Here is a 27,068-nt window from a genome sequence, read left to right on the forward strand (position 1 = left end):
GCAACCTGGGCCCAGAGTATTACTGCACTGAATGGCCATCAGATGAAGGAAAACTAAAACAACTCTGGACAGTCGCACTGCGGAAAGAATATATTTTCTTGTGCCTTTTTATTGCAAATTGAAGATCACATAATACAGTCCACAGCAAAAGTGATACAGGAAAAACTGACGCGTTTCACACTATAAGTGCTTACTCATAGCTATAAGATATTCTTTCCGGAGTGCGCCTGTCCAGAGTTTTTTCGTTTCCCTTCATCTGTACATTAGCCAGCACCTGGGGCTCTCTGAAAGAAAAGCACTTGTCTTGGCGGAGTGGTCTGGAGTGGCGGCTCTCTCTCTCTACTGAAAGTCCAAAAACTTAGCCAAGGACAATGGCCAGAATCTGAATGGCCATCAACTTGGCCAAGGACAATGGCTAAAATCTGAATGGCCATCAACTTGGCCAAGGACAATGGCCAGAATCTGAATGGCCATCAACTTGGCCAAGGACAATGGCCAGAATGGTCATAACTTCACCACTGGTCCACCACAGGAGAAGAGGAAGGGCCCAAATTTGATCAACCAGAAGACGTGTGTGTGTGACAGAGCGCATTGTCACCAACACCACAAAGTACCTACCCCAGGACCTTCATGGCAAGATCACCAGGAATTATTCCAATAAAAGCTATGAATTTAGAAATAATAATTGCCTTTCATATAAAATTTTAGTAGTTGTGTATGCATACATTCAGGGGTTAACCTAGAAGAGGAAGTCATTGTACAGACATCTAGGTACATTAATACCCTTTTACGCCAATATAATAAGCACCAACCTAAGCTAGATATGAGCTCTCTTTTAGAAATAAGCCTTGCAAACAGCCCAGGATAATTGCGGCTGCCTCTTCTCCGAAGCATTTAGAGGCTCTCCCACCTCCAAAGTGGTTTATTCACCCTCTATTTCAGGGAATTTGTCTCTTATCCCATCCGGGGATGAAATATTGATGAAAATAGGCATGAGAAAGCTGCCACCAGCGAGAAATAATATTCCTGAATATAATTAAGCTCCATTTCAAAAGTAATGCATTTAAATTTATATCAAATGCCTGAGACGGCCTGAGACGCCAATCCCAATCAGGCGGGATTATGGGAGGCAGGTAACTGTTCCCGTCAATTACCAAGGCTTGATTTTCAATTTATATTCAAAAGAAGGCTCGTTCCATACGCGGGGAGAACGTCTCAATTCCAGGTAAGTTTCAATTACAGAGGATTTCCAGTGCCAGGCAATAAACAAATAGATTTATAGGCATAGACCCTTCTTCTGCCCCATGGTTCATGGTCGAGAGAAAAGCAAGAGCGAGGATGCTGCTGAAAGGAGTGCACTGCATATTGATGGAGGCACGAAACACCCTATTCACCATGATATGTTATGGATTTACATTGCTGCTTACAAATCCTGACCGAGCATCCTTTAGAGGCCTGTGGCCTGGTGATTTAATCCTGGTTTAATGAAGACGCTGAGTGATTTAAGAAATACAAAAAATATTCCCAAAGATCTTTTGAAGACCATAAGATGACAGCTTTACCACGATACCTGAAAAGATCTGGTGAAAGCACCTATTTGTTGCTTTGACAGACACAGTTGGAAACTGAGAAACCCAGCAACTTTTTTGTATCAAAGCATGTGAAAAATGTATGTACTTTTGAAATAGGGGTCCTGACGATAACACAGATCAAAACTAAGATGATGTGGCACTTGATTAATGAAAAATAGGCAGCCTTATATCTCCAATTATTGGGGAACGGATGAGGACAACTAATATGACCCATTTTGGTCACTTTAACAGGCATCTAGGCGCCATCTAGGGGTTGGCCCCACAATGCAGGGTCCTCGCTGGTCCTACTCTGACCCACCCCTTACTTTCCCTTCTTCCCTGACCCCCTTTTTTTTCTTCTTTTCCATTCTGCTCTTCTTTTCCATTCTGCTCTTCTTTTCCATTCTGCTCTTCTTTTCCATTCTGCTCTTCTTTTCCATTCTGCTCTTCTTTTTCATTCTGCTCTTCTTTTTCATTCTGCTCTTCTTTTTCATTCTGCTCTTCTTTTCTTTTCCCTCATTGTTCTTTCTTCCTTCTCTTATCAAGTCTTCAAAGCCAGGGCTTGACAAACTCCAGGGAGACAAGAAGTCTCGCCCTGATGCTTGGGCTGCCGTCGGAATGCTCCCAACGTGTCCCCACCGATATGTATCATAGGCGCCGCTTGCCCATCTGCGAGGGCCTGGGACCGGCATAGTGGGTGCCATCGGGTAGAGGTGACATGTGTCCACTCTCCTCCCCTTGTAGTTGTTAACCTGGAAGGGATGTGTGACAGGCACTGGGTGCCATGGTGACAAAAAGTCTCGCCCTGATGCCCGAATGCTCCCAACATGTCCCCACCGCCATGTATTCTGGGCTCTGCTTGCCCATCTGCGGATCTGAGTCCGGCATAGCAGGTGCCGTCAGGTAGAGGGGACATTTGTCCGCCCTCTTCCCCTTGTAGTTGTTGACCTAGAAGGGATGTGTGACAGGCTCCGGTTGCCATGGTGACAAGAAGTCTCACCCTGACGCCTGAATGCTCCCAACGTGTCCCCACTGCCATGTATCCTGGGCTCCGCTTGCCCATCGGAAGGCCATAGCGGGTGCCGCTGGGTAGAGGGGACATGTGTCCTCTTTCTTCACCCTTGTAGTTGTTGACCCAGGAAGGGACATGCAACATCACTTCTGAGCCCCGATGACAGTTTCCCTGGCCATCAAGCCCGGGAAAGAACGTAATGTAGTGTGAAGTGCATTGCATTACATTCAGTGGAGCACAGGGGAGACATGTATGATCTATTAAAGCCTGGATGCCTCATTAAAGAGACCATCACTTAAAAAATAAATAAATAAATGAAATAAAAAAAAAGTTAAGAAAAAAAAAAAAAAAGGTTTTAATTGTAAAAAATTTAAGTTATGCCCAAGCACCTGAAATCCACCCCCTCCAAAATAAAAATAAAAGTTGAGCCCCACCTCCATATATATGCACATACAAACGTAAACACACGCTGGGGTGCCAATGCCTGAAAACGCAGATTGTGATACACGTTACCTATCGCCAATCATACCAGAATGAGAGCAATAATTCTAGCACCAGACTTCCTCCGTAACGCTAAACTGATGACCTACAGGGGGCTTTTAAAGCGATGCCTATGAAAAATATATTTAAGGTTTGACATGTTGGGTATCCATTTACTCGGTGCAACTTGAATTTTATTTTTTTGCCCAAAAAATTGGGTAATTTATTGCGTTTTTGTGCCTCCTAAAATTGACTTTTAATGTGTTTTTTTTTAACTGAAATTTTGTGTTTCCTAGACCTTCGCGGTAATATCGTGTGACAAAAAAAAAACCTACCACCATTTTATTCTCTAGGGTGTCTCCTTTCAGAAAATATATGTTTGGGGGTTTTATGTAATCTTCAGGCCTAAAATTATTTTGTAAACTCTAGCTGAGAAAGGGTTGAAGGATAAGTTCACCTTTGGGAACATGTTACATGTTCCACTCGTAACTTTTTTTTTTTTTTTTTTTTGTGGCTAAAAAAAGTGGCTAACTTTTTTAGCTGGCTCCTAGATTCAAAGAAAATTCAAGCCTTGTCCTAAGCTATGTCATGTTGCAGGGATCAATGTCGGTACCATCTCAACCCCCTACCGCAGGACTCTTAAGGCCCCTTTCACACTGGGGCAGTGGGTGCGTCGGCAGTAAAGCGCCGCTATTTTTAACAGGGCTTAACCGTCAATTTGGCTGCGCTATTCGGCCGCTAGAGGGGTGCTTTTACCCCCCGCTAGTGGCTGAGAAAGGGTTAAAAACAGCAGCGAAAGGGTTTAAACCACCGCAAAGCACTGCTGCAGCAGCGCTATGCCGGCAGTATAACCACGCTGCCCCATTGATTTCAATGGGCAGGAGCGTTGTATACCACACTTGCAAAGATGCTGCTAGCAGGACTTTTTATTACCGTCCTGCCAGCGCACCGCTCCAGTGTGAAATCCAGTGGGGCTTTCACAATGGAGACACAGCAGCGGCTCTTTCAGGGAGATTTGCAGGTGCTATTTTTAGCGCTGTAGTGCCTGCAAAGCGCCCTAGTGTGAAAGGGGTCTTAGACTTAAAGCAGAATGCCCTACTCTATACATCCTACACCCTTCCAAGAGCTTCCCCCCACTCATGACATGCGACACCCTGACGAGGAACACACATTCCCGCTGCTCACCCCCCCCCCACCCCGGTACGAGGGCTGCTTTCTGACCTAACTAGGGTTAACCACTTCCCGACTGCCCTGGCACTCCTGCGCGAATCGCCATAGCTGTACGGCAGGTGCTTTAAGGAGTATAGGGGCGTGCGACCACCTGCCGCGTGACGTAGGAGCCAATGCATGATTGCTCCTGAGAAGGTCAGAAGAGAGATCTGTCAATGTAAACAGACAGATCGCCTTTCTGCCAGGGGTGAGGAGACTGATCTCCTGTTCCTACTGGGTTAGCAACAACGATTGGTCTCCTTCCCATTTGTGTCCCATCCCCCCTCCCCAGTTAGAAACACTCAATAGGTAACATTTAACCCCTTGATCTCCCCCCTAGTGTTAACCCCCTTCCCTGCCAGTGACATTTATACTGTAATCGGTGGCTATTTTTATCACTGATCGCTGTATAAATGTCAATGGTCCCAAAATAGTGTCAAATGTGTCCGATCTGTCTGCCACAATGTCGCAAAAAATTGCATATCGCTGTCATTACTAGTAAAAAAAGAAATAATAAAAATGCCATAAAGCTATCTTTTTTGTAGACGATATAACTTTTGCGCAATCCAAACCATATACACTTACTGCGTTTTTTTTACCAAAAATATGTAGAAGAATACATATCAGCCTAAACTGAGGAAGCAATTATTTTTTTAATATATTTTATTTATTATAGCAAAAAGAAAAAAAAACAATATTGCTTTTTTACCGCAGAGGTGATCAAATACCTATTGTCTGTTAAATTGACGCAGTGCCGTATCGCAAAAAAATGGCCTGGTCAAATTAAATCCAAATTTATTTAATTCATTCATACCTATTATCTATATCCACGACGACATGTTTCATTTAAAGTCCCATTTCTGTTCTCTAATTTTTCACAAAATAACCAGGGATGGAAGCATGCCATTGACAAAATATATTAATTTTCTACAATTATATCTGTATTTTATTTTTATTTTATTTATGCCTCAAAAATCATGGATTATCCTTAGGGGTTAATGACATCAAATTAATTCAAAAATATATTTAATTCTTCAATACCTTTTACTTACCTCCAACGTCTAATTATTAATACGCTTTGCATTGTTACGTCTGTACAAGCCATGGTGAAAAGCTATACCTATACACAAGTGTTTTTTAATTACAAGAACAGCTGCATTTTCAATGGAGCCAAGCTGGCCACTCAGGTAAACATGCACTGTATTCAGATCCGCAACAGAATTAAAAATCTGCATCTAAGAACATGCATTTTACGTACCTATGTATATAAAACGAATGTATTCGCATAAAGTTTAAACAAAGGGGAAAAAATAAAATGATGAACGCACATCTTATGCATACGATTTCACACATTCTTTGGAAATCTTGATCGTCCCCCTCCTCCTGTAATCACCAAAAGACCTTAAAGCGGTGTTTCCACAAAAAAAAAAAAAATGCAGCTACAAATACTGCAGCTGCTGACTTAATAATCGGACACTTATCTGTCCCAGGGTCCAGCGCTCCAGGGGAACGAAGCCCCGCTCTTCTCCCCCTACGCTTGGCGGTGCCAGCATTTTAACTGTGGGCACCCGGCTGTGGCTTCAAAGCCAGGCACCCACTGCGCATGCGCGAGCCGCTCTTGGTGACTGGCCGCGCAATCATCTGGGACCGGTCATGTGTCTCAGATGATCGCCTAGAGGGTGGTGGGGGTGAGGGAAGAGCTGATCTCCAGCTCTACATTGGGGAAGTGACGTCAGGAGCCCAGGCGCCGAAGGAGGCAGACTACGAGGGACCCCCTAGCACAGGGTAGGGAACCTCGGCTCTCCAGCTGTTTTGAAACTACAAATCCCATCATGCCTCTGCCTCTAGGAGTCATGCCTGTGATTGTTAGGGTCTTGCAATGTCTCATGGGAGTTGTAGTTTTAAAACAGCAGGAGAGCCAATGTTCCCTACCCCTGCTAAACAACAGGCATTTAGAGGTTATTAAAAAAAAAAAAAAAAAAAAAGCACATTAATACATTTTTTTGGGGTGGAACTCCACTTTAAGCTTAATTTTTGCAATACAGTTGGTCAAGAACACACTCTTGAACCTTCCCACTGGACAGAGAAGCAGCAGCGGGTACCCTGATGAGGTCAGCTCATCCACACTGGAAATTTTTTCTGCCTCTAAACGCCCCTGCACGTTAGCCTGTGTATCCATGCACACATAGGCATTTGCAGGAAGGGGTATTTAGAAGCACACAAAAAAAAAAAAAAGGAAAAAAATAAACCCCAAAATAAAAAAATCTAAATCAAAAATAAAATAAAAAACACTAGCCAGCACATCTAGGAGCAGAGGCATTCTGGAATAAAAAAAAAAAAAACATTCGATGAGTGCCAATGCACAATAACGCTAGGCATGTTTAGCGATTGAGTAGTTATTATTCTGGCCAATGAACGCCCAAGTGCTTGATGTATTTAAACACGTTACACTCGCTTACAAGCGTCAATAGTTTTTCCTGCCAAAACGCTGCTGCCAGACGTCTAGGAGAGATGGCCAAAGCGGCGTCCGGTGTGCATGAGGCCTTCTCCTGTGTACTGAAGCAGAGCCTGTTTAGCTTGGACTGCCCCCCCCCCCCCCCCCCCCCCCAACAACCCCTAATGGTAATCTGGAGGCAATTTTAGGTACAGTATTTACCCAACTTGCATTTATAATTTAATTTATTTAACATTTGTGCAGATTTCATGATTGGAAAGGTTTTCAGAATGTTGAAATGCTACATTTTGCAGCGTTTCACATGACAGCAGATAAAGCAGCTAAAAACCTTTGACATGCTCTCCTACCGGAAGACATCTTTGCGTTCTGGTGACGTTATGACATCATTCATCTCCGTCCTCTGACTGGGAACACTGGGAGAAGTAGTAGCATCCCTCTGTGACCCTGCGATTAAACAGATCAGGAAATTTACCAACTATAACACAAAGCACAAAGGTTTATATCCCCGACAAGCCGTGTATTCATCCTAGTAAAAACATGTACTATCGCATATAGTTCAACACACACAATGGCTGGATAATAAGGAGCGGCCCAATATCTTTTTTTGGGTGCCGATACAATACCAATATTTTGGCAACCTCTCAGGCAGATATTAACTGCTGATTCTGTACATTTAAAAAAAAATTTGTACACTTTTTTCATCACTGTTATTGCCGTCACAAGTAATGTAAACACCCATTGTGACAGTAATAGACAGTGACAGGTACTCTTTATGGAGGGATCGGTGGTCTATAAGACCCCCAAACCCCTCCTCTGCAAGTCAAAGTGCAGTAAAACCTTGGATTGCGAGCATGATTCATTCCGGAAACATGCTTGTAATACAAAGCACTTGTATATCAAAGCAAAATTTACCCATAAGAAATAATGGGAGCTCAGATGATTCGTTCCACAACCATTTATTCATAAGTCCTTCAGTTTATAGTCCATATAAAAAGATTATAGCAATGTGCTTTCACCACTGTCTGCAATTGTGATTGGGAAGACTACCCTGAAAGCGAGGCGCAGTGTGGAAGGGATAATATCGATGACGGTTAGGACGATGGTCTATGTAGTCGGCTTTACCCCGGACGCCTGCATACTTAGATGTGCCTGTTTTAAACATCAACCAGTTGAGTTGCTAAATGTTGTACCTTCATTAAATGTAACCATATTACTACACTTAGAGGCGCCTCTCTTCTCTTTTATACTGAGTTGACATGACGCTACTTGTATATCAAGTCAAAATTTATTGAAAAATGTGGCTGGTCTTTCAAAACGCTCTCAAACCAAGGTTTTATTGTATACTAAAATGCAGATAAAAATGATATACATATATTTAAAAAAATATATATTATATATAAAAATGTATATATATTTATAGTTATATATAGTTTTTAATTTTTTTTTATATCGATATATATATATATATATATATATATATATATAGATATATCGATATATCTATATATATCGATATATCTATATATATCGATATATCTATATATATCGATATATCTATATAGATATATCGATATATATATATATAGATATATCGATATATATATATATATATATATATATATATATATATATATATATATATATATATATATATATATATATATATATATATATATATATATATAGATATAGATATAGATATAGATATATCGATATATAGATCTATATCTATAGAGATAGAGAATATCTATAGAGATAGAGAATATCTATAGAGATAGAGATAGAGAATATCTATAGAGATAGAGATAGAGAATATCTATAGAGATAGAGAATAGAGAATATCTATATCTATAGAGAATATCTATATCTATAGAGACAGAGATAGAGAATATCTATATCTATAGAGATAGAGATAGAGAATATCTATATCTATAGAGATAGAGATAGAGAATATCTATATCTATAGAGATAGAGATAGAGAATATCTATAGAGATAGAGAATATCTATAGAGATAGAGAATATCTATAGAGATAGAGAATATCTATAGAGAATATCGATAGAGAATATCGATAGAGAATAGAGAATATCGATAGAGAATAGAGAATATCGATAGAGAATAGAGAATATCGATAGAGAATAGAGAATATCGATAGAGAATATCGATAGAGAATATCGATAGAGATTAGAGAATATCGATAGAGAATAGAGAATATCGATAGAGAATAGAGAATATCGATAGAGAATAGAGAATATCGATAGAGAATAGAGAATATCGATAGAGAATAGAGAATAGAGAATATCGATAGAGAATAGAGAATAGAGAATATCGATAGAGAATAGAGAATATCGATAGAGAATAGAGAATATCGATAGAGAATATCGATAGAGAATAGAGAATATCGATAGAGAATAGAGAATATCGATAGAGAATATCGATAGAGAATAGAGAATATCGATAGAGAATAGAGAATAGAGAATATCGATAGAGAATAGAGAATATCGATAGAGAATAGAGAATAGAGAATATCGATAGAGAATAGAGAATATCGATAGAGAATAGAGAATATCGATAGAGAATAGAGAATATCGATAGAGAATAGAGAATATCTATAGAGATAGAGATAGAGAATATCTATAGAGATAGAGAATAGAGAATATCTATAGAGAATAGAGAATATCTATAGAGATAGAGAATAGAGAATATCTATAGAGATAGAGAATAGAGAATATCTATAGAGATAGAGAATATCTATAGAGATAGAGAATATCTATAGAGATAGAGAATATCTATAGAGATAGAGAATATCTATAGAGAATATCTATAGAGAATAGAGAATATCGATAGAGAATAGAGAATAGATATATAAAAAGTAGTAGGTGAGATGCACACACGGTCAGTGAAACAGGTGTGCCAGCAATCGAGTCTGTCCCAAAGACTCAATATAAAAAAGTAAATTTATTAAAAAATGTACATCACATCAGGTATAATTCACCGGAATATATATATTCATATATATTCATTGTTTTTTTGTTTTTTTTATTAACTTCTTCTTCTATTAACTATCTTCTATTTATTAAATGTATTATTTCTTTGTTTGGTTATTGCCAAATCCAAATGTAAAAGAAAAAAGGAGAACAAAGCAACAAGGCATAATAGAAAGAGGGTCAGTTGTCCCATATATGTACATTCAAAAATCAACATGAGAAACGTAATGGAGTCAACTATGCATGAAAGGCGATAGCTTTGGGTGAGTTAACTTTATTAAAGCGGCTCTTCATTCATTTTTGTATCTTTCCATCTATTAAATCTTCTGCCCTCGTTGTTGTTTTAACTTTGGATAGTAAAATTTTTTTTTTCTACCAGTAAATCCCTTATACAGCCCACTTCCTGTTTCGTGTCTGGTCATTGGCCTAGGCTTATGACATCATAGACATCTCTCTTGTGAGAGTTTGCCAGGAAGGGAGAGGGGATGAGTCATAAGAGGGCCAATGAGAGCTACAAAGCTGGAGGTATGCCTCTGTGTAAAACCAGGAAGTGAACAGGCAGCAGCTTCAGCTGCCCACAGTTAAAATGGCTGCAGACTCAGTGGAGGGAGATTTCTGCAGCATATTTGGCAAGTACAGAATCACAGTATATATATATATATATATATATATATATAATATAATATAATATGCAAAGTGGTTGGAAAGAAGCTTCAGAATGGAAAAGATGTTTTTATTACAAATTATGTGAGCAGACTGCAGTGCCTCCAAGTTATCTTTTACCCATTAATACCACCCCAAAAGGCAGACATGTTTAAAGACCTTATAAATAATAATAAAATCCTGCGAGCTACCCTAAACAAGCCCTCAGCTACAATTAGCTAAAACAATCCCTGTGAAGGTGAATCAAGTGCCTATAGACAGATGCTATGCATCAATCACAATCCCACAATGTGTGAACAAAAACCTGTATAAAAATAGCAAAAAGAATGCAGCGCTGTGCAATAATAGCCTTAACCACTTCAGCCCCGGACCATTTTGCTGGCCAAAGACCAGACCAATTTTTGTGATTCGGCACTGCGCCATTTTAACTGATAATTGCGCGGTCGTGCGACGTGGCTCCCAAACAAAATTGACGTCCTTTTTTTTCCCCACAAATAGAGCTTTCTTTTGGTGGTATTTGATCACCCCTGCAGTTTTTATTTTTTGTGCTATAAACAAAAAGAGCGAAAAAAAAAACGCATTATTTTTTACTTTTTGCTATAATATCCCCCCAAAATATATAAAAAAACATTTTTTTCCCCCTCAGTTTAGGCCGATACATATTCTTCTACATATTTTTGGTTAAAAAAAAAAAAAAAAAAAAAATCGCAATAATTATTGGTTTGTGCAAAAGTTATAGCGTTTACAAAATAGGTGATAGTTTTATGGCATTTTTATTAATAATCTTTTTTTTCCTAGTAATGGCGGCGATCAGTGATTTTTATTGTAACTGCGACATTATGGCGGACACATCGGACATTTTTGGGACCATTGTCATTTATACAGCAATCACTGCTATATAAATGCAGTGATTCCTGTGTAAATGACACTGGCAGTGAAGGGGTTAACCAGTGGGTGGCAGTGTAGGGGGTTAAGTGTTCCTAGGGGTGTGTTACTAACTGTGGGGGGGGGGTTGGGCTTTCATTTAGTGAACACTGATCTCTGCTCCAATCACATGGAGCAGAGATCAGCGTCACTAGTTAATAGGCAGAACGGGGAGATGCTGTTTACAACGGTGCCCGTGGTGATCGAGTCCGCGGGCGCTGTTTACAACGGTGCCCGTGGCGATCGAGTCCGTGGGACCTGCGACCGGACTCACAGGGCCCCGACCAGCACATGGCAGGGCGGCATTAAAGATTGGACATACCTGTACACCAATATGCCTGCCCGTGCCATTCTGCTGACTTATATCGGAGTGCGCTGGTCAGGAACTGGTTAAAGTGGTGTTGCCACCAAAAAAAAAAAAAGCTTAAAATTCATCACCCACAGCTGGGCACTTAAAGGGCAATGTACCTGTACGTGCTTGTGCCCAGCCGTGCCAGTCTGCCGACGTACATTGGCATGAAGCGGTCCTTAAGCGGTTAATAATCGGCCAACTAATCGATTATGAAAATAATTGTTAGTTGCAGCCCTACACTTTTTTGTTTATAGCGTAAAAAATAAAACCCACAGAGGCGATCAAATACCACTAAAAGAAAGCTCTATTTCTGGGAAAAAAAGTACGTCAATTTTGTTTGGATGCAACATCGCACGGCCGCGAAATTGTCAGTTAAAGCGACGCAGTGCCGAATCGCAAAAAATGGCCTGGTCATTCAGCGGCCAAATCTTCGGGGGCTGAAGTGGTTAAAGACCCGCCAGAGTGATAACTACGGCTCCTCCCACTGACATAGTAGAGGCGTTGGCATTGCCCACTCAGGGACAGGAAGTTGGTCATTTGCAGCACCACCAGAAGAAAATACTGAAAAAAACACACAAATGCAGCCACCACCTCGAAGAACTGGTAAACGAATAGATTCCACGTGTTGTTTTTGGGGTTTAGATACTCTAAGCTCCACTTAGCAAAACACTGCTTTAAAAGAGAGTTATGGGATTTTCAGCGTTGTGCCCCTAAGTATCGATAATAAGAAGCGCCCCCTGGGCACATTGAATTAGAGGGAAAATATTGACAATTCTGTGCAGGTAAACACTAGAACAAGCACAGCTCATAAAGTCGTCTTGAAGAAAGTGCCTCCATTGATTGGCGCTGCTAATCCAAGGTCTGAAGTGGCAGAGAATGACAGAGAATATAGAGAGGGCAGCACAATACTCTGGCACTTCGGCAGCCCATTGGGGGGGGGGGGGGGGGTGGTAATAGGGCCCAAACCCCTCTTAGTCAAAAGTGATTCGCCTTCAAATTAGAAATTGATTTTTGCTGGACGCGAGCTGTCTGCAGGCTGCGCGCTTTTGTTGCCGCTCGCTGAAAGGGATTAACCTTGCCCGCCGTTTGGGTTCCACACCGTCGACACTATTTGGACTATTTGAAAAAAAAAAAGTCTTTTTAATGCAAGGACAACCTTGGCGGGCAATACTGGATATTTTTTCTCTTCCAGATGAAATCTTTGCAATTTCAGACTTTTTATTTTTTTTTCATTTAGCGTGTAATTTGGAAGCAACAGAAATAGAAGTAAAAAAATAAATAAAAAGGGAAGGGTAGGAAAGGTTAGGTGGGCTTGGAAAGTAATGACAACTGGGACAATGCCAAGGACAGAAGTTCAGTTTCCAACTATGGGGGGGGGAGGGGGGAATTGTAGTTGTGATTTCTAAACATCACATTTTCTCTTGAATAGCGAGGAGTAAGGGGGGAGAGGAGAAAATTCCTATTGTAACTATAGATTCAGACACAAATCAAAACCTTAGTGAGATCATTACCCATTCATGTATCCCACCGTAGCGGGGGTCTGCTTTACCACTTACTTACCGGGCACTTCAACCCCCCTCCTGCCCAGATCAATTTTCACCGCTGATGCACTTTGAATGACAATTACGCGGTCATACAACACTGTACCCAAATTAAATATTTTTTTTTTAATACCACAAATAGAGCTTTCTTTTGGTGGTATTTGATTACCTCTGCAGTTTTTATTTTTTGTTAATTTTTTTTTAAAAAGACAGAATTTTTAAAATAAATTTTTATATTTTATATTTTGTTACAAAATTTTGCAAACAGGTCATTTTTCTCCTTCATTGATGTACACTGACAAGGCGGCAGTGATGGGCACCGATGGGTGGCAATAATGGGCACCGATGGGTGGCAATAATGGGCACCGATGGGTGGCAATAATGGGCACCGATGGGTGGCAATAATGGGCACCGATGGGTGGCAATAATGGGCACCGATGGGTGGCAATAATGGGCACCGATGGGTGGCAATAATGGGCACCGATCGGCACTGGTTGGTTACACTGATAGGCAAGCACTGCTAGGTGGCACTCATAGGCTATGATAGGCGGCACTCATAGGCTATGATAGGCGGCACTCATAGGCTATGATAGGCGGCACTCATAGGCTATGATAGGCTATGATAGGCGGCACTCATAGGCTATGATAGGCTATGATAGGCGGCACTCATAGGCTATGATAGGCGGCACTCATAGGCTATGATAGGCGGCACTCATAGGCTATGATAGGCGGCACTCATAGGCATTGATAAGCGGCACTCATAGGCATTGATAAGCGGCACTCATAGGCATTGATAAGCGGCACTCATAGGCATTGATAAGCGGCACTCATAGGCATTGATAAGCGGCACTCATAGGCATTGATAGGCGGCACTCATAGGCATTGATAGGCGGCACTCATAGGCATTGATAAGCGCCACTCATAGGCATTGATAAGCGCCACTCATAGGCATTGATAAGCGCCACTCATAGGCATTGATAAGCGCCACTCATAGGCATTGATAAGCGCCACTCATAGGCATTGATAAGCGCCACTCATAGGCATTGATAAGCGGCACTCATAGGCGGCACTCATAGGCATTGATAGGCGCCACTCAGGCATTGATAGGCGGCAATGGCAGGTGGCACTGGCAGGTGGTACTGGTGGGCACAGATGAGGCATAATTGCCTCTTCCTCTTCGGGACCGATGTCCCTTGAAAATTACTCGGTGATCGGCTTTTTTCCCCCCTCGGGCTGTCAGCGTGAGGAGAAAAAAAAATAAAAAAATTACCAAGCTTTTGTTTAGATTGGCATCTTTGCCCTGGGTGCTGGATGACCTTGTCCCAGCACTGCTTATATTATATAAACTAGGGTTGCACCAATAGATACTTTCAGGCTCCGTTCTTTGAGCTGTCAGTGGGGTCACCTCGGTTGACAGCTGTAGTGTTAAAGAAGTTCGGTAATTGGAGCTGTCCAAAAAAAAAAGCAGCTGGCAATGTTTATTAAAGTGGAGTTCCACCCAAAAGTGGAACTTCAGCTTTAAGGACTCCAAACGTGGCATGTCATTTTTTTTGGGGGGGGGGGGGGGGGTGTACCCTCTTTTTAGTGGGACTTTCTGTCCCACTTCCTCCTTCCTGTTCTCGGCCAACTAGGAGACTCCTCCTCTTGCCCTAGGAGGCCCCTCCCTGTCAGTGAACTTATGGGACACAAGGTCCCAGAAGGTTGGCTGGCCAATAGCAGAGTGCAGCGCGGGCGTGAAGCCGTAAGCTGACACAGCCGGGTGCCCACAGTTACTATAACAGCACTGAGGAGAGGAGGGGGAGAGGAGCGAGGCCACATCGCTGGACTGTTGGGCAGGTAAGTGTCGGTTTATTAAAAGTCAGCAGCTCTGCTTTTTGTAGCTGCTAACTTATTAAACTAAAAAACAGGTGGAACTCCACTTTAACAACATTGCTCAGCCGTTGAAAAACATTAAAATAAAAATTGCTTTCTGTTTCTTCATCTGCAGATCAGAGGGATGAACAAATGTTCCTCTGTTTAACCCCTTATAAACCCTTAATTTACCCTAATCAGCTTTAATTAACTCCCTATTCTCCTCCATTTAATTATTTTCCTGCTTTTTTTTATTCACGTCTATTATATAAACGATAAACAATTAAAAAGTTTTTTTGTTTGTGAATATTTTAACATATTTACACATTTCACATTGAAAAAGCACAAACATAAAAAAAAAAAATCTATTCATTTAATTTGTAAATAACTTTTCAATGCTTTGTACTACTGCTGACAGCTTGAAGTATAAACAAAAAAGTTGCGGTAGGTATCGGTAATTGGTATCGGTGAGTACTTAAAAAAAAATAAAAAAAAAATTTAAAAAAAGTATCGGTACTCGTTAGGGATGCACCGATACCATTTTTTTTTTTTTTTTTTTTACAATGAGTCCAAGTGCCGATACTTTTTTATTTTTTTTTATTTTTTTTTTAGTACTCGCTGATACCAATTAGCGATACCTACCGCAACTGTTTTGTTTTAGCTTCAGTTGTCAGCAATGGTACAAAGCATTGAAAAGTTATTTACAATTTAGATCAATTTTTTTTTATTTAGCACTTTTTCAATGTGAAATGTGTAAATATATGTTAATATAAATGTGTAAAAATACTTGCTAAGAAATCAAAAAAAAAAAAAAAAAAAGGGAAAAGAATTATTAAATGGAGGAAAATTGGGAGTTAATTAAAGCTGATTAAGGTAAATTAAGGGTTATTAAGGGGTTAAACAGAGGAACATTTGTTGATCCCTTTTGCTCTGCAGATGAAGAAACAGAAATATACAAAAATTAAACAATGTATCTTTTTATTTTAGTGTTTCAGGGCTGAGCAATGTTGTTAATAAACATTGCCAGCTGCTTTTTTTTTTTGACAGCTCCAATTACCAGACTTCTTTAACACTGGGGAGACTCACTGACAGCTCAAAGAGCCGAGCCTGAAAGTATCGGTTTCAGGTATCGGTGCATTTGCATGAGTACCGATACTTGTGCAAATACTCGGTATTGGCACCGGTACCAGTATCGGTGCAACCTTAGTACTCGTAAAAAAAAAAAAAAAAAAAATGGTATCGGTGTATCCCTAATATACACATACTGTGCTTAAAGCGGAACCTTCACTTGAAAGAGGCGACCATTCAACTCCCCAACTCCGTTAAGAACAAGCTTGACTTTTTTTTTTATTTTTATGGGGAGCAGGTACCTTTTTTGACAAATACCGGCTCTCATGTCTTTAATTCTCGCCAAGGTAAGACTGACATGTACTTAGGCATTACTCCTGCCCATGCCCCCCAACCTGCAGCCTCCTGGGACACTCCACACATCCCAGGAGGCTGCAGGACCAGTCCCAGAAGCACCACGCGATCTCGCACATGTGCAGTGAGAAGGCAGCTTACTTCTTCAGGAAGTCAATTGGCTCCCATATCCAAAATGGTGGTTCCGGAGAACCGCAGTGGCAAGAAGCACCGGCTACAAAAAAAAAAGACAGTGTGAGAGTCCAATCCATCTGGAGTGGATTGGCCCGCAGTACCATATTTTGGTGAAGAACGTGCCAGTGTCCAATCCATCAGGAGTGGATAGGCCCGCAGTATGGCAGTAAGTACCATATTTTGTGAAGAACGTGCGAGTTTCCAATCCATCTAGAGTGGATAGGCCTGCAGCCATATCAGGTGGGTTCTAGCCTAGGGGGGTAGATCTGACACTAGTAGCTCCACCATGGTGCGATCTATCAGGAATTAAGCGGAAGTGGGGAGTCTCTGCAATAGCCGGGGGTTACTCATATGTGACCCTTGCGACTGCTGCAGGTCACCCAGTCTCCCTCTGCGGAGCTGGCACAGTTTCCATGTGTCTCAGTTGTATAAGTGGTTGCCATCTTGGGTTGCACCGGCTGAGCCCGATTCGGCAGCGGCAACTGATCTAGCCCGATGATCCGCTCCACCCGGCATTAGGATATGCTGCTCTGGTGTAGTTCTGCCCTCTATAGCGGCTGTGTCTGGTTGGAATCAGGCTGTGTGGGGCAGAGCTCTCAGGCCAAGCAGTCATCTCGGAGAGTTCTATGCACGTTTCTCTGCAAGTACCATACTTTAATAATCAGCTGCTTCAGTATTTATAACTGCTGACTGTTTTTTCTTTTTAATTAAAAGAAAAAAGTGAAGTTTTTCTTTAAAGTAGATCTATTTCCCTATGTTTATTCCCATGCGCATGCTTGTCAAATGTGTCAATTTAACACATCCAGGTATTTATTACATCTCACAGAGATCACAGTATTTACCCTGACAATTACCCGATCTGCTTTTCTACAGATGACTTCGCCATCTTTGTTCAGGCATCAACCAAGAGGATTATATCCTAGAATGAGGCTAATCTACTTGAGAATGGGTCTCCAAACTTTCTGAGCCCGTTTACTGTCCTTCAGTCCTTGAGGGGGCCAGACTGTGGCCATTGGCATTAGAAAATCCCTTGGTGCCAATGAGGGTAAAAAATGCCCCATCGTTGGTGTCAGTGGGAGGAATAGCGCCCCATCGTTGGTGTCAGTGGGAGGAATAGCGCCCCATCGTTGGTGTCAGTGGGAAGAATAGCGCCCCATCGTTGGTGTCAGTGGGAAGAATAGCGCCCCATCGTTGGTGTCAGTGGGAAGAATAGCGCCCCATCGTTGGTGTCAGTGGGAAGAATAGCGCCCCATCGTTGGTGTCAGTGGGAAGAATAGCGCCCCATCGTTGGTGTCAGTGGGAAGAATAGCGCCCCATCGTTGGTGTCAGTGGGAAGAATAGCGCCCCATCGTTGGTGTCAGTGGGAAGAATAGCGCCCCATCGTTGGTGTCAGTGGGAAGAATAGCGCCCCATCGTTGGTGTCAGTGGGAAGAATAGCGCCCCATCGTTGGTGTCAGTGGGAAGAATAGCGCCCCATCGTTGGTGTCAGTGGGAAGAATAGCGCCCCATCGTTGGTGTCAGTGGGAAGAATAGCGCCCCATCGTTGGTGTCAGTGGGAAGAATAGCGCCCCATCGTTGGTGTCAGTGGGAAGAATAGCGCCCCATCGTTGGTGTCAGTGGGAAGAATAGCGCCCCATCGTTGGTGTCAGTGGGAAGAATAGCGCCCCATCGTTGGTGTCAGTGGGAAGAATAGCGCCCCATCGTTGGTGTCAGTGGGAAGAATAGCGCCCCATCGTTGGTGTCAGTGGGAAGAATAGCGCCCCATCGTTGGTGTCAGTGGGAAGAATAGCGCCCCATCGTTGGTGTCAGTGGGAAGAATAGCGCCCATCGTTGGTGTCAGTGGGAAGAATAGCGCCCATCGTTGGTGTCAGTGGGAGGAATCGTGTCCCATCATTGGTGTAGAAGGAATTGTGCTTTGCATCTGTGGGAGAAATAGTATCCCAAGGGCCCGATAAAGGTAAGCAAAGGGCCACTTCTGGCCCCCGGGCCGCAGTTTGGAGACCACTGTACTAGATAATTATCGCTTCACTTTGCTGATCCAGTGATGTTCAAAGCAAATTCCTGTTTATGTATTTCATCTGCACATGATTGGGTATTCAAAGTGAACAGAAATTAGCTTTTTACATGATTGGAGATTTGAAGTTTTATCAATTAACAATCTCGGGTAATAATCGTATAAATTCTGGTGTCTGTGCAGTTTTTGGCTGCATTCACAAATGTCTGATACAGATCAGAGAAATTAATTTAAAAAAGGTTATTGCGCAAGCAGCCTGGCACTATATTTGTATTGGCCAGGCATTAGGGGATGTAAGCACAGACCTGTTGGGGGAGGTTGGTTGGGGAGACAACGAATGGAGTGAGATTTGCTGAAGTCACTCTCTGTTCTCCTTGCTGGAGTGGAAGCAGTACCTGAGCACCCACAGTGCAAGGACCTCCCTGCTTTTGCTTTATTCATTTCGTGGATTTGTGCTCTTTGAACCTCTCCTGCTCCATCCAAACTATTTCTCCAGTCATCAGAATGGCAGCTCTGACATGAGGAAACAAAGCCCTGCCTCCATACAGAGACCGTACAGAACAAGTTCAGGCAGACTGTAGGCTATACTGGTGACCAGGGATTCAAGCTGAACCTAGAAGGAAGAGGTCAGTGTTGGGCCAAACATTTGTAGCCAACACACTCCCTGCCCCACAGCTGCATGTACACAAAGGACCAGGGATGCTTGAGATGACATTGACCTTGTATGACCACATGGCCTTATTAGGTCAGTAACATGAGCTAAACCCACAATCATCCCTACTGGTTACTATTCCTTTGCTTTTTTTTTTTTTAAAGACACCGTTTTTACAATTCAGATGTTCTTAATTAGGAGCTCGGAGCACTAAGCCCCCCCCCCAAAAAAATTAAATCAAAAGTGAGCAGCTACATATACTGTAGCTGTTGACGTTTAGTATAAGGACACTTACCTGTCCCTGGATCCAGCGATATCCTTACCCAAGCCAATTCTTCAATCGACTTCAGGTGCAGGTAAAACACCTTTCACACGACCCGCCTAGGGCGTCAATGGTAAAGCGGCGCTATTTTTTACCATCGTCTTAGCGGTGCTATTCGGCCGCTAGCGGGGCAGTTTTAACCCCTGGCTAGCGGCCGAAAGGGGTTAAATCCGCCTGCAAAACACCGCCAGAGCAGTGTTTTGCCAGCAGTATCGCAGCGATGCCCTATTGATTTCAATGGGAAGCAGCGGTGAGTTCATCGCTCCAAAGAAGCTACTGGCAGGACTTTTTGTGACGCCCTGCCAGCGCACCACTCCAGTGTGAAAGCCCTCGGGCTTTCACACTGAAGTGAATGGAGCCGCTTTTTACAGCGCTTTTTTTTTTTTAGCGCTGTAGTGCCTGAAAAACGCCCACAGTGTGAAAGGGGTCTTAGGGACTTGTGCTTGCACGAGTCAAGCTGCACCTTGTGAATGGTCCCGCAATCTTCTGGGACCTGTGAGGTGTCCCAGAAGACTGCGGGCGAAGGTCTGAGGCGAAGGCTGCGATGATCTGAGCTGGAAGTGGGAGGGGGTACCTGTCAAAAAAAAAAGCGCCCCCAAAAACTGATAAATGTGGCAGTGGAGGATGGAAACAAGCAGAGCGTTCCGCTTTAATAAGTCTGGAAACATCAACTGGCAGATCTGACCAGTATCTTGAACAAATACCGTAAAGTCAATATTGTCCTAATAGGCACTCTCGGCAGCACCTATTGGATGGACTGCACATATATTACACAAATATGGCTGCCCACATGAACATTAACACTGAAACATATAACGTTTAAGACATTAACAAATGTGTTAAAGAATATACAGTATAGTAAAATAAAATGGGTAATTGTAAGCAAACTTTTAGATGTTAAACAGCTACAGCTATCAAAGTAGAACTATAGGCAAAACTTTCTTTTTCATTTTAGATAGAGCAAGGGAGGATTACACCCCTTTCAAGTTTTTATATTTTTGCCATCTGTGTCCCCAAAAGGGGCCTATCATATGTGCGGACCGCCTGTCAAGTTTCTTCAGCGGATCTGAACGGTCGCTCCATACAACTCTATGGAGCAATGGATGTCAGCGGTCACATGTCCGCAGACGGATGGATGCCCTATTTTCCATCCGTCTGGCGGATTGGATGAAAACGGACAAGCGGTCCTTATTCATCCGATCCCCCCCATAGAGGAGAGCGGAGATCTGACAGTTTGCAGAGACGGAATTGTCATCCGCCGGCTCAGCGGCGATCAACGAATCGATCCCTGCTGAGCAAGTGGATGGCTGGATACAGATCCACACGTCTGAAAGGGCCCTAAGAGATTTACTTTCACTTCCTGTCCCATAGCCAAACAGGAAGTGAGAGGAAATCCCTGCAAATTAAGGGAATCCCTTGGAGCCCCCAATGTCACCAGAACTAGGAACTAGATTTCCCCTCTACTACTTTTCAGGAGACAACCCAAAATTTGGGATTTTCTTTAAGACCCTTTCACACTGAGGCATTTTTCATGTGCTTTTGGGCTAAACATACCCCCTTGTAATGAAAGAAAAAAGTGCAGCGTTTTTTTTTTTTCTTTAATTTTGTTTTGTGCCTAGTATCTTGGTTCTGGTGTTCAGCTGCTGATTTTCTTTATTGATTTTTACTAAGCGCAGATTTTTTTTCTATTTATACCCCCTTGTAAAGCGCCTGAAAAATGGCTACCCTGCAGTGTCAGTGTGAAAGCCCAGAGCGCTTTCACGCTGAGGCGATGCTCTGGCAGGACGTTAAAAAACAAAACAAAAAAAACAAAAAAACTCCTACAAGCTGCATCTTTGGAACGGTGTATACACTCTGCTCCTAAACCGCCCCTGCCCATTGAAATGAGTGGGCACCGCCGCTTTACAGGTAATTTTAACCCTTTCTCGGGCACTAGTGGGGGTTAAACTAGCGGCCGAAAATCTTGCAAAAAATGACGGTAAAGCACAGCTAATAGCAGCGTTTTACCGTCAGCGCTCGCCCGCTCCAGTGTGGAAGCAGCTTTAATGATAAACAGGACAAATACAGAGGGTGGATCTACCTAATGGGGGCACAGACAGCAATAAAAATGTAATAAGTGTTTCTCCACAAGAAAAAAAATTAAATAAAAAATAAAAATAAAAAAAAGAGGTCTTGTCTTTAGCTATACTTTAATACTTTTAAAAATAGCGTTTGAGCAGATATTTAGGATTCTGAATGCTGAACACACAAGAAAGTGCAGATGGATTTTGTGTCCATGAAGCAAATTCTCTCTCACCTTTACAAACAATAACCTCTGGCGGGACCAGCGACTTGTTGCCATTGAGTGCCGATGCGTTCTTCTCCGAGTTTGTTCTGTTGGGGCTGCGCACTTTCTTCCTGTTCTTACTGGATGGAGGAGTGGGGAGTCCTACTGACAATGACATCACAGGGCTGTAAGAAACCAGACAGAATTAGTACAACGCAAAAAATAGAAGGGACCTCAAAAAAAATAAAAAAATAAAAAAAATGTATCAAAGTCCTATAGAAAAAAAATTTAATATATTGCAGCTTTTTTTGGGTGCAGCCCAGCTTCTGGCAATTAAGATAAGCCATCATATTAGGGGGTATGGAGCTTCCCTGAAAGCCCAGATGGGAGGACAGAAGAGGGGGTAATCATAGTCCTAGTAAAAGCAAAGGCGTGAGGGAGTTTAACAAGACGCGTGGCCACTCATTAAAATTAGAAAAGAGGTTTAACCTTGAACTGCGTAGAGGGTTCTTTACTGTAAGAGCGGCAAGGATGTGGATTTCCCTTCCACAGGCGGTGGTCTCAGTGGGGGGCATAGATAGTTTCAAAAAACTATTAGATAAGCACCTGAATGACCACAACATACAGGGATATACAATGTAATACTGCCATATAATCACACACATAGGATGGACTTGTGTCTTTTTTCAACCTCACCTACTATGTAAAGGTCAGATGACCACTCAAAAACTAGGTATCGAAGAACCAGCTGCAGAGTAGTGAAAATACAAAAACTTTATTCATGGATATAATGCACAACAATATAGGTGGTCCGCAGACCTTTGGCCGTCAACCCTCAAATCTATGCCTCCTCACCACCCTGCACTAGAGCGCCGTGCTTTGCATGTGCTTGTGGGGTGCTTGCAGCGCAGAGTTCTTTACCTTAAGGGCTCTTTCACACGGGGCAGATCCCTGTTGAACCGCCCCGTGGACATCCCCTTGCTCAGCGGGGAACGCTCCGTCGATCCCCGCTGAGCAGGAAGAGGACAGGTCCGTCTCTGCACACTGCGCAGGGACGGACCTGTCAGAGCACCGCTCTCTCCTATGGGAGATCGGATGGCGATGGACCGCAGAGTCTGTCGTCACCCCATCCGATGACGGATAGAGAAGTAGGTTTTTCCTCCGTCACACTTTTTCGGATCGGAGCGGGTCGGATGTCAGCGGACATGTCACCGCTGACATCAGACGCTCCATAGACCTCTATGGAGCATCCGTTCAGGTTCGCCTGAAAAACAAACAGGTGGATCTGAACAGATCGTCCATGTGAAAGAGGCCTAAAGTGTTTGTTAACCCAAAGAAAAAGAAAAATCCTGTTCCCTTAAAGCATGTTATACAGCACATGCTTGTGCTGTGTAATATGGACCCCTCTATCACCTGAAATATGTGGCTGAAACCTGCCTGGCTATACCCTCATCCCTGTAAACTGACCACGGTGCATCACGGCTGCTAAACCCTGACACCGTGCTCAGTTTGTGTGCCTCCATCATCCGCAGCCCTGCTCTGTCTCCTCTGTGCTCTCTTCCCCCCCTCCCCTCCCTGCCAACTCCGTGTCCGTGCTGCCCTGCTCCCCACTCCCCTCCTGCTGCTCAAAATGACATAATCCTCTCTATGTATTAATGTAATGTGCTCTGTGTCTGTGCCTTACAAAAAATAATGCTGCAATATACTTGTTTCAGAGTGCTGATTGGCGGTCACGTGATCTGCCGTCCCTCTCCTCTCGCGCGTGACAGCTCCTCCTGGTGGCTGATGTCAGCAAGGGATCCTTGGCCCCGCCCACTGCAGCTGTCAGGCCAAGAGAGAAGAGAGCTGGCGAATCCCATGACTGACAATCAGAGCTCTGAAACAGGTATTTTCCAGCATTATTTTTATAAGTCATAGACACAGGGCACATTACATTAATACATACAAAGGATTATGTAATTTTAACCTAGTGGGTTAACGAACCCTTTAATGGATATGATTGATGGGGTTATAATTTCTGTCATGTACAGACAGCCTTTCCAGCTGTTGCCATGGAGTTCTCAATGAATTAACAGGGCACTGTTGAGCGCTCTAGGTAGTTCATTGATGCTTCCTGTCATTGTGTAACTGTTCGTACAATGTACGAGCAGACAGCTTACACAGTCTGCAAAGAGCCCAGCAGTGCACCCGTGATCAGTCTGCAAGGAGCCCAGCAGTGCACCCGTGATCAGTCTGCAAGGAGCCCAGCAGTGCACCCGTGATCAGTCTGCAAGGAGCCCAGCAGTGCACCCGTGATCAGTCTGCAAGGAGCCCAGCAGTGCACCCGTGATCAGTCTGCAAGGAGCCCAGCAGTGCACCCGTGATCAGTCTGCAAGGAGCCCAGCAGTGCACCCGTGATCAGTCTGCAAGGAGCCCAGCAGTGCACCCGTGATCAGTCTGCAAGGAGCCCAGCAGTGCACCCGTGATCAGTCTGCAAGGAGCCCAGCAGTGCACCCGTGATCAGTCTGCAAGGAGCCCAGCAGTGCACCCGTGATCAGTCTGCAAGGAGCCCAGCAGTGCACCCGTGATCAGTCTGCAAGGAGCCCAGCAGTGCACCCGTGATCAGTCTGCAAGTAGCCCAGCAGTGCACCCGTGATCAGTCTGCAAGGAGCCCAGCAGTGCACCCGTGATCAGTCTGCAAGGAGCCCAGCAGTGCACCCGTAATCAGTCTGCAAGGAGCCCAGCAGTGCACCCGTGATCAGTCTCCAAGGAGCCCAGCAGCGCACCCGTGATCAGTCTGCAAGGAGCCCAGCAGCGCACCCGTGATCAGTCTGCAAGGAGCCCAGCAGCGCACCCGTGATCAGTCTGCAAGGAGCCCAGCAGTGCACCCGTGACCAGTCTGCAAGGAGCCCAGCAGTGCACCCGTGACCAGACTGCAAGGAGCCCAGCAGCGCACCCGTGATCAGTCTGCAAGGAGCCCAGCAGCGCACCCGTGATCAGTCTGCAAGGAGCCCAGCAGCGCACCCGTGATCAGTCTGCAAGGAGCCCAGCAGCGCACCCGTGATCAGTCTGCAAGGAGCCCAGCAGCGCACCCGTGATCAGTCTGCAAGGAGCCCAGCAGCGCACCCGTGATCAGTCTGCAAGGAGCCCAGCAGCGCACCCGTGATCAGTCTGCAAGGAGCCCAGCAGCGCACCCGTGATCAGTCTGCAAAAAGCCCAGCAGCGCACCCGTGATCAGTCTGCAAGGAGCCCAGCAGCGCACCCGTGATCAGTCTGCAAAAAGCCCAGCAGTGCACCCGTGATCAGTCTGCAAGGAGCCCAGCAGCGCACCCGTGATCAGTCTGCAAGGAGCCCAGCAGCGCACCCGTGATCAGTCTGCAAGGAGCCCAGCAGTGCACCCGTGATCAGTCTGCAAGGAGCCCAGCAGTGCACCCATGATCAGTCTGCAAGGAGCCCAGCAGTGCACCCGTGATCAGTCTGCAAGGAGCCCAGCAGTGCACCCGTGATCAGTCTGCAAGGAGCCCAGCAGTGCACCCGTGATCAGTCTGCAAGGAGCCCAGCAGTGCACCCGTGATCAGTCTGCAAGGAGCCCAGCAGTGCACCTGTGATCTGCTGATTGCGAGTGCAATGATTTGCAGGCTCCTAGTAAAAAATAAATAAATGCACATTTTTTTACCTGCAAAAAAGATGTGAATTTATTAAATTTTTTTTTTTTTTTTTATGAAAGATGAACCTATTTAACTTATTTTTTTGAAAATACCCCTGTTCTTCATAGGGCTGCACATCCCTACACACTGAATTAATCCGCTATCTAAAGAGAGCAGACACGCTAAAGGTAAAAAAAAAAAAAAAAAAAAAAGAGAAGAAGCAGCACACAGATTGCTCCTATTATTCAAAACAGCCATAAAAAACACACACAGCACCGCAGCAAACACCTCCACGTTGTGAATAATTTAGAGCAGAGTTTGGTGCAATTTGAATTTTTCTTCAGGGATGGGAAGTTAAATACCTTTAATTTGTTCTAATTATTTCAAATTTGCAAGTTAATTATGGCTGATCATTAAACAACAGAAAGGACTGCGGTCTCCTCGGAGCTTTACCTTCCACCCCTCGCATTACTTAAGCTACATTTTCGCATGCATGAATTAACTTTCTAAATAATCGCGCGCTTTGGCTAAATGGTCCTGGAAAATGAGAGCCGACGTTCGGGAAAGGCGTTAATGGACATTACAAAAGGCCGCTGGGAGCAATGGTAGGCGCAGTCACGGGGCTTCTAATGGGGTCTTATTTACAAATCTTTAGGCTGGGGCACGGTGCAACTGCATTAAAGCGCTTCTTTATGAAGGAGCAGCCACTTCTCGCAGACAATAAAAGCAAACGTCCATTCAGAGACAGTTAAATCCACTTGAAAATGAAAGTTGCCTGAAATAAAAAAAAAAAAAAAAAAACTTGGAGCTAGAAGAGCTGCGATTGCTCATCAGCAAGTGAGGCTACGCTGGGTACAAGCGGGCGACGGGGGACCTATAGAGTCAGGAAATTTGTGGTTTGCTTAAATCTCTGAAGATGCAAGTCCAGGTGGCCGACAGGTCATCCAGGGACTCAAACCCATCCCAAAAAAAACAAAACAAAAAAAAACAAAAAAACAAAAAAATAAATAAAAAAACACGTTAGATGACCAATTAAAAAATGCATTTATTTGAGAGCTGGGGGGAGGATTTTTAAGCTCCTCTGAGCCCCCCTCACCATATTGGTTGTCTTATCTCACTGCAAAAAAATTCTCTTACCGCATGCAAACTGGATAAAAATGCTCTGCATCTGTGCCACATACCGGCAGACTACTAAGGTTTTTACTACTGATGATCACTAACAACTAGCTGGCTTCAAAACTTGGATGTGATCAATCATATTTTTGTGATAAAAGCTTGCAGAATGGTTGAAGTAAAGGCAAAGTGCGGCATCCGTGGCCAATGATGGAAAAGAGCGGCCACTGAACAACAAAGCAGCAAAATGCTGAGCGTTGGGCTTGAAAGTGATCTTTTGGTCACAAAAGAGGCAATTTGCAGCTGTGTTTGGTCAACCTTGCGGCCCCAAACTGTGGCTCTTTAATCTTTGTTTCCCTATTGCCCTGTTATAATAGTAATTCATTTCCTAGATAACTGGATAGACTGGTGTTCTCTTTTCAGCCTTCCCAAGTA

The 27,068-nt window shown here is 43.5% G+C and overlaps 1 protein-coding gene across 1 annotated transcript in view; it reads right to left on the reverse strand.

The window, feature by feature from the left end:
* Window positions 1-27,068, reverse strand: part of KIAA1328 (KIAA1328 ortholog) — a 206,429-nt gene that overhangs the window by 34,168 nt on the left and 145,193 nt on the right. Inside the window, exons 9-10 of the mRNA XM_077463114.1 lie at window positions 21,925-22,079; window positions 7,075-7,171 (exon numbers count right to left, since the gene is read on the reverse strand). Coding sequence (XP_077319240.1) covers window positions 7,075-7,171; window positions 21,925-22,079 — 252 coding nt within the window. The remainder of the gene's footprint in view (window positions 1-7,074; window positions 7,172-21,924; window positions 22,080-27,068) is intronic.

The sequence above is a fragment of the Lithobates pipiens genome, unplaced genomic scaffold, assembly GCF_037356315.1.
Source record: "Lithobates pipiens isolate NorthernLeopardFrog02 unplaced genomic scaffold, aLitPip1_a1.2 Scaffold_3, whole genome shotgun sequence".
NCBI classification, from domain to species: Eukaryota; Metazoa; Chordata; class Amphibia; order Anura; family Ranidae; genus Lithobates; species Lithobates pipiens.